At 44.7% G+C, this 13,210-nt stretch overlaps 1 protein-coding gene across 2 annotated transcripts in view; it reads left to right on the forward strand.

Annotated features, from left to right (window-relative positions):
* EGFLAM (EGF like, fibronectin type III and laminin G domains) overlaps positions 1 to 13,210 on the forward strand; it is a 305,415-nt gene that overhangs the window by 275,247 nt on the left and 16,958 nt on the right. Inside the window, exons 18-19 of one of the 2 annotated variants that reach the window (XM_082264828.1) lie at positions 3,896 to 4,076; positions 9,172 to 9,195. In XM_082264828.1, coding sequence (XP_082120954.1) covers positions 3,896 to 4,076; positions 9,172 to 9,195 — 205 coding nt within the window. The remainder of the gene's footprint in view (positions 1 to 3,895; positions 4,077 to 9,171; positions 9,196 to 13,210) is intronic. The other variant, XM_082264829.1, reaches the window with a different exon arrangement.

Consider the following 13,210-nt stretch of genomic DNA (forward strand, 5'->3'; position numbering starts at 1 on the left):
GCGTGGCGGGGGATGTGCCATATGCCTACATGGTTTTTTGCTAATACAATTTTCCCTTGAAAATAAGCCCTAGTTAAAGTCCTTGTAAAATCATGTAATTTGTTCTGGAAAAAGATTATATAATGTCCCGTGTGTCTCTTTGTGTAACTTTAGGCCCCTTTCACACATGCGGACCGTTCAGATCCGCCTGTCAGTTTTCCAGGCGGATCTGAACGGACGCCCCATGCATCTCTATGGGGCATCAGATGTCAGGGGAGACATGTCAGCTGACATCCGATCCGGTCCGTCAAATCTGGACGGATGGAAACCCTATTTTCCATCCATCCAGCAGATCGGATGTCTGTCCGTTCTCATCCGATTCCCCCATAGAGAAGAATGGGGACCTGACAGCTCTGTCTCCGCACACAGCGCAGAGACACAACTGCCATCCGCCTGCTCAGCGGGGGATCGGCAGATCGATCCCCCGCTGAGAAAAACGGAGTCCGCCGACGGACCGAATTGTGTGAAAGGGGCCTTATTGTGGAAAAGACCTTTTTTACAGCGCCGCTGGGCACTCACATGACCTGCTGGAGATCTTCTCCTCCTGACTGACACCAGCAGCTCCTCCCTCTGCTGGGCTCAGAGAAGGCTGATGTCAGCGGAAATACCGACCAGCGGCGGTCACATGAGCGCCTAGCGGCGCTGTAAATAAGGTATTTTCCACAATAAAGTTACACAAGGAGACACACTGCACATTATCTCATCTTTTTACAGAAAAGATTACATTATTTTACAATGACTTTAACCAAGGTTTATTTTTGGGATTACAGAATGTCATAATGCTGACTCCTGAGCTGACAGGGGAGAGGGGAGAGGGGAGAGGGGAGAGGGGAGAGAAGACAGTGGACACAGGAACTTTTTTTGTACATACCATGAATAAATAAGACATCCCCTGAAAATAAGCCCTAGTGTGTTTTTTTGTAGCCAAAATTAATATGACTCAGTCTTATTTTCAGGGAAACACAGTAGGTGTCCCTCATTCTCATCTCAAAAAGTTGGGCGATATGCATTGAGGGATGCATTAGAATTCTTAGACAGGTTATACTGCTCCCTAGAGAAATGCATATAACCCAACTGTCTTATAATTATAAAAATTATTTTATGGATTAAATTGATTTTTATTTAATGGATTTTACAGTAAATACAAAAGTTCTTTTTTTTTTTTTTTATTGCCCGATGAAGAACATAGGCCTGTTTCACACGGGCTTTACCTTGTAGTTTGAATTTGGCTTCCAAATATGTAGGGTAAGAATTATGTTGTTCATAGCAGGACTTATGCATACCTCCCAACTTTTTGAGATGGGAATGAGGGACACCTATTACCAAAAGTATGTCGGCATAGGACACACCCCCTACCACGCCCCCTTTAAAGGAGAAATATAGAAAAAAAAATATTAGTTAAACCCACAAGTGATTTCTTTTAACACTACTTTTCCTTTATACTGGCTTTTGAAATTTACAATTTAGAAATTGGATGAAAGGTTTAGCATTGGGAAATACTTTTTTCAAATATAAACTTTATTAAGGCACATGGTGGGGAAAACAAAACAATGTACGATGACAACAATTCCAGAACATTTGGCTGTTGTAAGCATCAAGTGATACAAAACATATAGCAATTACAGTTCAAAAGTGAGGTCTTCCCATCGTGCCCCATTCTCTTTATGTTATGTTGTGTAAGAAACAAGGTCAGAATGATGAAGTAACGAAGAACCGTGCTAACAAAAAGTAAGATGGAAAAGAGGAGAAGAGAGAGAGAGGAGGAAAAGGAAATAGCATAGCAGGAAGGAGAGCGGGAAGGAGAGTGAGAAGGAGAGCGGGAAGAGCAGGAAGGAGAGCGGGAAGGAGAGGGGGAAGGAGTGCGGGAAGGAGAGGGGGAAGGAGTGCGGGAAGTAGAGCGTGGAGGAGAGTGAGAAGGAGAGAGGGAAGGAGATCGAGAAGGAGAGCGGGAAGCAGAGCGGGAAGGAGAGCGGGGAGGAGAGCAGGAAGGAGAGCGGGAAGGAGAGCGGGAAGGAGTGCGGGGAGGAGAGTGAGAAGGAGAGTGGGAAGGAGATCGAGATGGAGAGCGGGAAGCAGAGCGGGAAGGAGAGCGGGGAGGAGAGCAGGAAGGAGAGCGGGAAGGAGAGCGGGGAGGAGAGTGAGGAGAGTGGGAAGGAGATCGAGAAGGAGAGTGGGAAGCAGAGCGGGAAGGAGAGCGGGGAGGAGAGCAGGAAGGATAGCGGGAAGGAGAGCGGGAAGGAGAGCGGGGAGGAGAGCGGGAAGGAGAGCGAGAAGGAGAGCGGGAAGGAGAGCGGGAAGCAGAGCGGGAAGGAGAGCGGGGAGGAGAGCAGGAAGGAGAGCGGGAAGGAGAGCGGGAAGGAGAGTGGGGAGGAGAGCAGGAAGGAGAGCGGGAAGGAGAGCGGAAAGGAGAGCGGGGAGGAGAGCAGGAAGGAGAGCGGGAAGGAGAGCAGGAAGGAGAGGGGGGGTGGGAAGATGAGAGGAGAAGAAAAAAAAAGGGGAGGGGGGGAGACAGGGGGGAGGGAAGGATGGAGATCAGGGGCAGAGAGCAGGATGACACACTGCCCTGTGCATGCCAATAAGTGAGAGGCTACGACCCCCAAGGAATATTGTTCGTGTTTGAGGTGGCCGGTATAAACAAGGTCCTCCATCCTCTTCACCTCTTCAACCATCTGCATCCAGTGTGCTACTGTAGGAGATGTCTGTTTTTTCCAACAAAGACAGATGCACACTTTAGCTGCGTTCAGCGTGTGTCTGACAATTGACTTTTTATATGTTGATGCTGGAACGTCAGTAAAATGCAGAAGGAAGAAGGCAGGATTATTAGGTATAACGTGATCAGTACATTTTTGAGTTATCCTACGGACTTCCGACCAAAAATGGGAGAGAACAGGACAGGACCAAAAGACATGGAAGATAGTACCCACGTCCCCCTGACAGCGCCAACACCGATCTGACGAGTAGGGAAAGCATCTGTGAAGTTTTGTAGGGGTATAGTATCACCTCATCAGAATTTTGAAGTTGGTCTCCTGAACTTTGGTACAAATCGAAGAGCGAAGCGAGAAATTGATCATATATTGCGCCTGGTGGTCCGAAAAAGACCGGTGGAGGTCCATCTCCCATTTGCCCAGCCAGGAGAGACAGGGTTGTGACGGCGGAGTGGTTAGCAGAGTGTAAGGAACCCTGGGGAGGGTTCCAGCATCTGAGCACATCTCCTCAAATGGTAACAATTGGCAGGCATATCGTGGGGGATTAGGGAGAGAATGCAGAAAGTGATGTAGTTGTAAAGTGCACTAGAAAGGAAGTTTATAAGAGCCCGAGGCATCGGTCAGTGAGGACATCAAAGGCCAGGCGTATAAAGTGAGATGCTTGAAACATCCCCAAGTCTCTCAGAGACAAGAAGGGCCTTGAGGTTAAGCCCGGGGGAAAACATAAGATTTCCCAGGAGAGGGTATAAGGGGGAGTCTGGCGTGAATAGTGAGGTTTGTTTACCTGCCATCATGCCTAGATGTAGCGAGGGAAATACTTTTTGAAAGATAGTGTATTTTATATAAAACTATATAGATTAGCCCAAAATGAGGGACAAATGATGAGGAAAGAGGGACAGAGGGACTTTGTTCCAAATCAGGGACAGTCCCTCGAAATCTGGGACAGTCCCTCGAAATCAGGGACAGTTCCGCAAAATCTGGGACAGTCCCTCGAAATCAGGGACAGTGGGGAGCTATGACTTATGCAAACTGGGGGAGAGGGGTGGAAATGTGTTCTAAATATTTATTTTTACAATGTCAGGTGCCCAATATGCCCAATGTTGCTGCTCAATATTTAAAAAAAATGAAATATGTTTATTTTACACATGCAGCTTATACTGAATGACAGGATCATGAATCTGGTGACTGGCCTGGTTTCTGGGGTAAATTTGATCAACACCGCCCATCCCTGTGCTGATGCACCTTGTGCCAATGGTGGGAGCTGTAGACCCAAACATGACAGCTATGAATGTGACTGTCCGCTGGGCTTCGATGGAAAGAATTGTCAAAAAGGTAAAAAAAAAAAAAATATTATTATTATTCTCAGTATTTTACACACGTGGGCATATGTCATATTATAATAATATAATGATCTATCCATGTACTGATTTATTACCATTGCCTGTTGTTAATGTTAGACTTATTATCGCTGGTTCTGATACATGACACCGATGATAAATGAAGCATGATATAGATCAGCCTTTTTCAACCAGGGTGCCATGGCATTCTGGGGTGCCTTCAGGGGTGCCTTGGCAAAATGCCCAAAAATTGCCTCAAAACTGCCCAAAAATTCTCAACAAGCTGGTGGTTGGATCAAGCCTGACTTAGCAAAGCAAAAGCCACGTGTTTTTATTGTGCAGCAATACAACCTTGGGCGCCATGCGTGGCAGCTGTCGGCATCCTAGCAGCCAGTGACATCATTGGTTGATCAGGAGGACGTTGGGTGCCTAAAGACATCCTTGTTAGTACCTCCCCTTCCCCTCTCTGTCAGCTCTGGGGTCACGTTTGCTGAGTGAGGGAGAAGAGAAACACTGGAATACTAGTACCAGTGTGCAAACGTATATTTTCCTTACAAGAATAAATCACCTCTAATGCTGGGTGTGCTACATGTGTGGATGATGCTGCATTATGTAAACTATTAGTTTTATTTTTTTTTTACATTTTAGAATGGGGTGCCTCAAGATAATTGTGCATAATTATAAAGGGTGCCTTGACTGAAAAAGGGGAGAAACTCCACTGTAGATTCTGCTTGCTGCCATTGGAACAGCCACCAGATGGCAGCACCCCCCTACAGTTGGGAAGGAAGACATTGAAGTGTATTTGCTGTGCGCTGAGCTACTAGAATAAATCTTTGCCTTGTTTAAACATCTGTTCTTCCTACACTAATCCAGAGACATTGTTTAATAAATAATCCAACTGAATTTACTAGATGTCTCATCTAGGTATTCTGCTATTTTAATATATAAAACCTACTGTCAGAACTAGAAACCAACACATGCATAGAATGGATCACAGTGCAAACACATTGCTGATTACATTGTCATGTACATACCGTTTTTCCCCAAAAATAAGCCCGGGTCTTATATTAATTTTGGCACCAAAAGACACAGTAGGGCTTATTTTCGGGGTAGGTCTTATCATGTAATGTGCTGTCTTCTCTCCCCCTCTTCCTCCCTGCCTTTCAGGAATCCCCAGTGTGAACCGAGTAAAAGTATTTGTAAAATCCTAGAATCCACTCTATTATTAGTACATCATGTCCAATGTGTGTGTTCCTGTATTATAATTGTACCAAATGCCTTCCGTGACCCCCTGGAGCTCTCTTCCAAGCTCTAAGCACTGCCGAGGGGAGAGGCTGAGATCCCTCGCTGACAGCTGGGAGAAGAGGAGGAGAGAAGCAGCAGATCAGCTGAGCGCCGATCGGCACTGTACCGAAGGTATTTGACACAAATATAATATAGAAACCTTAACAGTATGAGTGGATTCTAGGATTTTTCAAACACTTTAAACTACGGCTTATTTTCGGGGTAGGTCAGCCCTACCCGAAAATCACAGCAGGTCTTATTTTCAGGGTAGGTCTTATTTTCGGAGAAACACGGTACCGTCTCTGTCTTGTAGGGAAAGCTCCCATATCTATGTAAATACAACATTTTTGTTGTATTTATTTTTGAAAGTTGATGCATTGGCACACCCAGAGTGGTATTGATCAGGCCTCTTGATAGGCCATTACACTGTATAATGGGATTTAGGCAGGGGCAGGCTTGTGCTCAGACTTTTAGGAAGTCAGTATTTGCATAGGCAGCTCCAGGATCCCCCTTTAGGTCTAGTTAGTAGACTCAGGCAGGCCATAGATGGTGCAAATTTCTTTCCTGCAGCCACGTGTTGCACGAGTCCCCCATCAACACAGACAGTGCTGACAGAAATTGTCTGCTCCCGACATGGGGGGGGTCGAAGGATGCTGCCCCTGCCAGGAGAAGAGAGTCATTGTTAGCAGCTATAGCAGCCGCTAGCGATAATTGCAAGTGAATTTGACAGGCTGGTTGAACCCACGTTAATCCAATCAATCAACTTGGTACATTCAGCCTGCCCACTCATGGTTCGAATCCCAGCCGGTTCAGCAGGAACTGTCTATGGCTGGCGTTAGTGGTATACACGGCTCTTTATAGTGCTCACCGTACACCATGGTGTGAATAAGCATTATGGTTGACAGTCAAAGATCAGATTTCAAAAGCCCAGAGTGTGCAGACTGATGAAATCTGAGTCTCTGATTGACTTGCTATGCATTATCACGCCAGCAGACCTATAGGGTCTACACGTCCATTTTTCAGGCAGACCCGATTAGACCACCTATTAACCTCTATGGGGCGGCGGATGTCAGCGGACATGTGTATGCTGACAACCGCCAGCATCCGATCCGACATCAGAAAGATGGCGATATGTTCGCCATCCTTCCGGCAGATCAGATCGGATGACAATAAAATGGAAACGAACATATAGTCCATTTCCATCTGACCACCCCATAAAGGAGAGCGGGCTGTGTCTGTGTCCGCTCTGCATAGTGGAGCGACACCGACCTGTCATCTGCCTGCCAGGAAACCAGAGGCATAAGGCATTTTATTAGGGCAACAACAATAAACACACAGCTAGAGTGAGGAGCAAAATCAGGAACACCTGGGGTCAAGTCTAGAAGTGGGTAGTCATCCAAGCCGGGATTGAGTCTAGAAGTGGGTAGTCATCCAAGCCGGGGTCGAGTCTAGAAGCGGGTAGTCATCCAAGCCGAGGTCGAGTCTAGAAGCGGGTAGTCATCCAAGCCGGGGTCGAGTCTAGAAGCGGGTAGTCATCCAAGCCGGGGTCAAATCTAGAAGCGGGTAGTCATCCAAGCCGAGGTCGAGTCTAGAAGCGGGTAGTCATCCAAGCCGGGGTCGAGTCTAGAAGCGGGTAGTCATCCAAGCCGGGATCGAGTCTAGAAGCGGGTAGTCATTCAAGCCAGGATCCAGCACAAACGCGGGTAGTCATCCAAGCTGGGGTCAAGTCTAGAAGTGGGTAGTCATCCAAGCCGGGATCGAGTCTAGAAGCAGATAGTCATCCAAGCTGGGGTCAAGTCTAGAAGCGGGTAGTCATCCAAGCTGGGGTCAAGTCTAGAAGCGGGTAGTCATCCAAGCCGGGATCGAGTCTAGAAGCGGGTAGTCATCCAAGCCAGGATCGAGTCTAGAAGCGGGTAGTCATCCAAGCCAGGATCGAGTCTAGAAGCGGGTAGTCATCCAAGCCAGGATCAAGTCTAGAAGCAGGTAGTCATCCAAGCCGGAGTCGAGTCCTGTAGCGGGTAGTTTGCCGATGCCGGGTTGAATGCCGATGCCGGGTTATCGGCCGATGCTGGTTGTCTGCCAATGTCGGGTCGTCTGCTGATGCTGGGTGATCTGCCGATGCCAGTTGTCTGCCGATGCTGGGTCATCTGCCGATGCTGGGTCGAGAGCCAGGAAAGTCAGCCAAGCCAGGTCATACACGGAGGAACATGGAGAACAGAAGACTGCTAGCACCTTGGAGCACAAATACAAGGGCATGGGCTGCAAGCCATCAGGCGAAATATATAGTCAGGTGTGCAGCATCATCACTGTATGACATCCAGGCAGCAGACAAGTGATGATGCAAACAGAGTATATAAGAGACAGAAGTCTGCTCATGTCCAAGATGGCTGCCAACAGGAAGGCAAGTTAAGACCTTGACAGAGGATCAGTAAACAGATCCCCACTGAGCAGGCAGATCCCCTTGGATGGATCCACCCTGTCTGAAAGGGGCCCTAGTACTCATCACAGCACTGTGTTACAATAGGAAGAATCCACCTTAAACTCAGTTATGGGTTTGTACAGCATCTCATACACTAAGGGGTGTATTTATAAAACATTTGCATAGATTTTCATTTTTGTGAAACTGTATTTACATCCATTCTGTGCTAACGGAGCAAAATCAAATGTTGTTGGGCTATTTCTGCAGCTTGAATGCGTGAATCAAGAAAAGACCGCATTATGGCCAATAGATGGCGCTGATCATCTTAAATACTTATCTTATATGATCACGCATTCAACCTGTAGAGAAAAAAGCCTAACAACAATAAATTTTGCCCCCATTTGCACAGAACAAATGTACAGTTTCACAGGATAAACAGCTATAGAAATTTTGCAAAAATGCACAGGTACACCCCCAGAATTGTGCTCCTTTCTTAGTCCTAGTCCTGCCCACCTCTTCCTTGAAGTCTCACCTCTCCTGATGCATTTCTCCTCTAAGTAGATGATATTTTTTATTTCCAGGGATGTCCCCCGTGTAGTGGGGACTCTGATTTCTAGATTGCTGTTCCATGGGCAGATACATGAAACAATTCATCTCTCAGGCATCAACCCAGAGCTACACACATAAGACTCTAAAGCCCCGTACACACGTACCGATCGTCGGCCGAACGATCGGCCGTCTTTTGTCCGAGGGCTGTCTTGTCTGTTGAAAAGTGCAAAAGACTGCACACGAATTTTGTCGGCCAACAACAGCTGACTGCAGAAGTGATGTCATGTGATGGTTAACTTTCCTTGTCTTTTTTCTTTTCTGAGCATGCCCAGTCTTGCAAATCTGCTGTCTGTCGGCCGAATTCTGTACTGACTGGCGAACAATCGGCCATTCTGGTGTTGGTCAACAAAAATTTTAATGCTTGCACGACAGATTCTGTTCGGCTGAAAATGCGCTGTCGGAAGCATCATACTAACAAGCCTACAATCGGCCGATCGGTCGTCGGCCGAATATTTACGCCCGACAATCGAGACGTGTATACGGGGCTTAAGACACTATATTAAACAAAGCAAAGAGCGCTCTGCATAGCACATTAATAGAAACCAATTAGAAATCATCTCAAGTGAAATCTGATTGGTTGTTGGGGGTTGCTGCACTTTGAACTCTGCCCTTGCTCTGTGCACTAATACTGCATCATTCTGATGACGATATCTCAGGTTTTTATAACTTTAAAGAAGGTAGTTGAATCGATCGATATAAAACATGTTCAGTGACTGTAACTCAGGATCAGTTCTTATTTCTCTGTGTCAATTTTTGTTTTTGTGCGGACTTGTTGCAGAATGTGGAAATTACTGCATTAATAGTAAGTACTGTTCTAGCCTCTGTTCTAGGTTGCAGAATATAGAATTAGCCCACTAAGGGAATTCCTAAGGCTTCGTTTACACTTGTGCCAGGGGGATGCAGTAAAAAAATTGGCAGTTGAGCTGTGGTTTTACCACCCCTCTCAACCGCTCATCTTAAAGCAGTATTAAACCCAAAAGCAATCCCTTATTATATTGAAGCTTACCTATTATTAGATGTGATGGCTGCATTTGTTTTCTTTTTTTGAGGCGTTCTTTTCTTTTTCTATCCCCTCATTATCCAGCCAGTAAGTCTGTTGTTTTCCAAAAGAACAAGCCCTCCAGAAGATGTAGCAGCTACAGGAATGAGACAAACCATTTACCACTGACAGTGGTGCTTAGGATGATCAGCTTTTATTTATTTTTTTTTTATGTAAACCCTTTATCCCAAAAGGAAAAAACTGTTACTGCAACTGCTAGTACAGCTAACACTCCCATCCTCCCCAGGTTAACAATGTTGCTGTCCAATGGTGTCCCCTGTTCTCCTTCATCCAGAGTTGTGTCTCACTAATACAGGAGGTGTGTTACTGGTCAGATCAGCAGGTAAAAACAGAGAGAAAATCCTAAAAAAAAAAGGAAAACTAATGCAGCCACCACATCTAATGATTGGTAAGCTGCAATATATGACATTTTTGGTTTTGGGTTTAATAGCACTTTAACCTAACATGGTGGCCGGACAAAGTGGTACACATGGTGTGGCAAAAATGATATCCAATGTTGCATTCAGCAGGCAGTATCCCCAATAAGGTTAACAGGGCCACACTACAATTGAGTGTAATGCACGCGGTTGTGTCGCAGTGCTGCGGTCCTTCAAGGGTTAAAACGGTTGGTGAAGTGATGACATATCACCCCTCCCCCATCCTTCTGTCAACTGTCCACCATGGATCACTTTTCAGAGGGGCTTTGAACACCACTGCAAGTGTAAACAATCCCTAATAGATGTTCAAGGAAGGTACTGATCTAATGTTGGCCACACACATCAATTCGGCACCATTCTTTTCCATTGAAGCTTTCATCCCATTTGGAAATCTTTTCATTTGATGGTGTCACACATGTACAGTCAGGTCCATAAATATTGGGACATCGACACAATTCTAATCTTTTTGGCTCTATACACCACCACAATGGATTTGAAATGAAACAAACAAGATGTGCTTTAACTGCAGACTTTCAGCTTTAATTTGAGGGTATTTGCATCCAAATCAGGTGAAAGGTGTTCGAATTGCAACAGTTTGCATATGTGTCTCCCAGTTTTTAAGGGACCAAAAGTAATGGGACAATTGGCTGCTCAGCTGTTTCATGGCCAGGTGTGTGTTATTCCCTCATTATCCCATTTACAAGGAGCAGATAAAAGGTCCATCGTTCATTTCAAGTGTGCTATTTGCATTTGGAATCTGTTGCTGTCAACTCTCAATATGAGATCCAAAGACCTGTCACTATCAGTGAAGCAAGCCATCATTAGGCTGAAAAAACAAAACAAACCCATCAGAGAGATAGCAAAAACATTAGGTGTGGCCAAATCAACTGTTTGGAACATTCTTAAAAAGATAGAATGCATCGGTGATCTCAGCAACACCAAAAGACCCGGAAAACCACGGAAAACAATTGTGGTGGATGACCAAAGAATTCTTCCCCTGGTGAAGAAAACACCCTTCACAACAGTTGGCCAGATCAAGAACACTCTCCAGGAGGTAGGTATATGTGTGTCAAAGTCAACAATCAAGAGAAGACTTCACCAGAGTGAATACAGAGGGTTCACCACAAGATGTAAACCATTGGTGAGCCTAAAAAACAGGAAGGCCAGATTAGAGCTTGCCAAACATCTAAAAAAGCCTTCACAGTTCTGGAACAACATCCTATGGACAGATGAGACCAAGATCAACTTGTACCAGAGTGATGGAAAGAGAAGAGTATGGAGAAGGAAAGGAACGGCTCATGATCCAAAGCATACCACCTCATCAGTGAAGCATGGTGGTGGTAGTGTCATGGCGTGGGCATGTATGGCCTCCAGTGGAACTGGTTCTCTTGCATATATTGATGATGTGACTGCTGACAAAAGCAGCAGGATGAATTCTGAAGTGTTTCGGGCAATATTATCTGCTCATATTCAGCCAAATGCTTCAGAACTCATTGGACGGCGATTCACAGTGCAGATGGACAATGACCCGAAGCATACTGCGAAAGCAACCAAAGAGTTATTTAAGGGAAAGAAGTGGAATGTTATGCAATGGCCAAGTCAATCACCTGACCTGAATCCGATTGAGCATGCATTTCACTTGCTAAAGACAAAACTGAAGGGAAAATGCCCCAAGAACAAGCAGGAACTGAAGACAGTTGCAGTAGAGGCCTGGCAGAGCATCACCAGGGATGAAACCCAGCGTCTGGTGATGTCTATGCGTTCCAGACTTCAGGCTGTAAGGATTTGCAACCAAGTATTAAAAAGTGAAAGTTTGATTTATGATTGTTAATCTGTCCCATTACTTTTGGTCCCTTAAAAAGTGGAAGTCACAAATACAAACTATTGTAATTCCTACACCGTTCACCTGATTTGGATGTAAATACCCTCAAATTAAAGCTGAAAGTCTGCAGTTAAAGCACATCTTGTTTGTTTCATTTCAAATCCATTGTGGTGGTGTATAGAGCTAAAAAGATTAGAATTGTGTCAATGTCCCAATATTTATGGACCTGACTGTATGGCCTATGACTTATTCAAATATAAGCTTGATAAATTACTGTATATGCCTTAAAGACATATAATCAATAAAGGGTCATTTGATTGTACCACACACACATTGCAAACATCATGAATGAAATACATTTCCAATGCCTTTAAATCATTACTGATTGATTAAACCTAAAAAAATAAAAAATAAAAATTGCCAATACATGGAATGATTTTTCATAGATAAATGTATTCAAATGAAATACAGGAATTTTCAGACAGGATGGAAACATGTTGGCTTCTTCATAGGGGAAGTGTCTGAAGAAGGAACCGTATTTGTTGGCCATACCACTAGTCAGCAATTTTCTTTTAAAGGACATGTCACCTGAAAAACAAAAGTTTAATATATTGCTACTCATCAATGCTTAGATGTGATGGCTGCATTTGTTTCCTTTCTTCAGGCTAAGTACAGAAAATACCTGCTGAGCTTGCCAGAAATGCAATGTCCTTGTCGCCTTCCATGAGCTGAACCAAAATTCCGAAAATATTATTTCCCTATCTTCTGTAAACTGCTAATCCCCCCCCCCCCCCAATGTAAAAGAGATGAGGAATGGAGGGGGGGGGGGGTAATAGTCCAAATCCAGAGTGAAAACTATGGCTTGCTCAATAAATACAGTACAGTGAGTAAGTGTGGCATCCCATGGACAGAATACAGTGCCTTGCGAAAGTATTCGGCCCCCTTGAACTTTGCGACCTTTTGCCACATTTCAGGCTTCAAACATAAAGATATAAAACTGTAATTTTTTGTGAAGAATCAACAACAAGTGGGACACAATCATGAAGTGGAATGAAATTTATTGCATATTTCAAACTTTGTTAACAAATAAAAAACTGAACAATTGGGCGTGCAAAATTATTCAGCCCCTTTACTTTCAGTGCAGCAAACTCTCTCCAGAAGTTCAGTGAGGATCTCTGAATGATCCAGTGTTGACCTAAATGACTAATGATGATAAATAGAATCAACCTGTGTGTAATCAAGTCTCCGTATAAATGCACCTGCACTGTGATAGTCTCAGATTAAAGCGCAGAGAGCATCATGAAGAACAAGGAACACACCAGGCAGGTCCGAGATACTGTTGTGGAGAAGTCTAAAGCCGGATTTGGATACAAAAAGATTTCCTGAGCTTTAAACATACCAAGGAGCACTGTGCAAGCGATAATATTGAAATGGAAGGAGTATCAGACCACTGCAAATCTACGAAGACCTGGCCGTCCCTCTAAACTTTCAGCTCATACAAGGAGAAGACTGATCAGAG

The sequence above is a fragment of the Pelophylax lessonae genome (assembly GCF_965119305.1).
Source record: "Pelophylax lessonae genome assembly, chromosome: 1".
Taxonomy (NCBI): domain Eukaryota; kingdom Metazoa; phylum Chordata; class Amphibia; order Anura; family Ranidae; genus Pelophylax; species Pelophylax lessonae.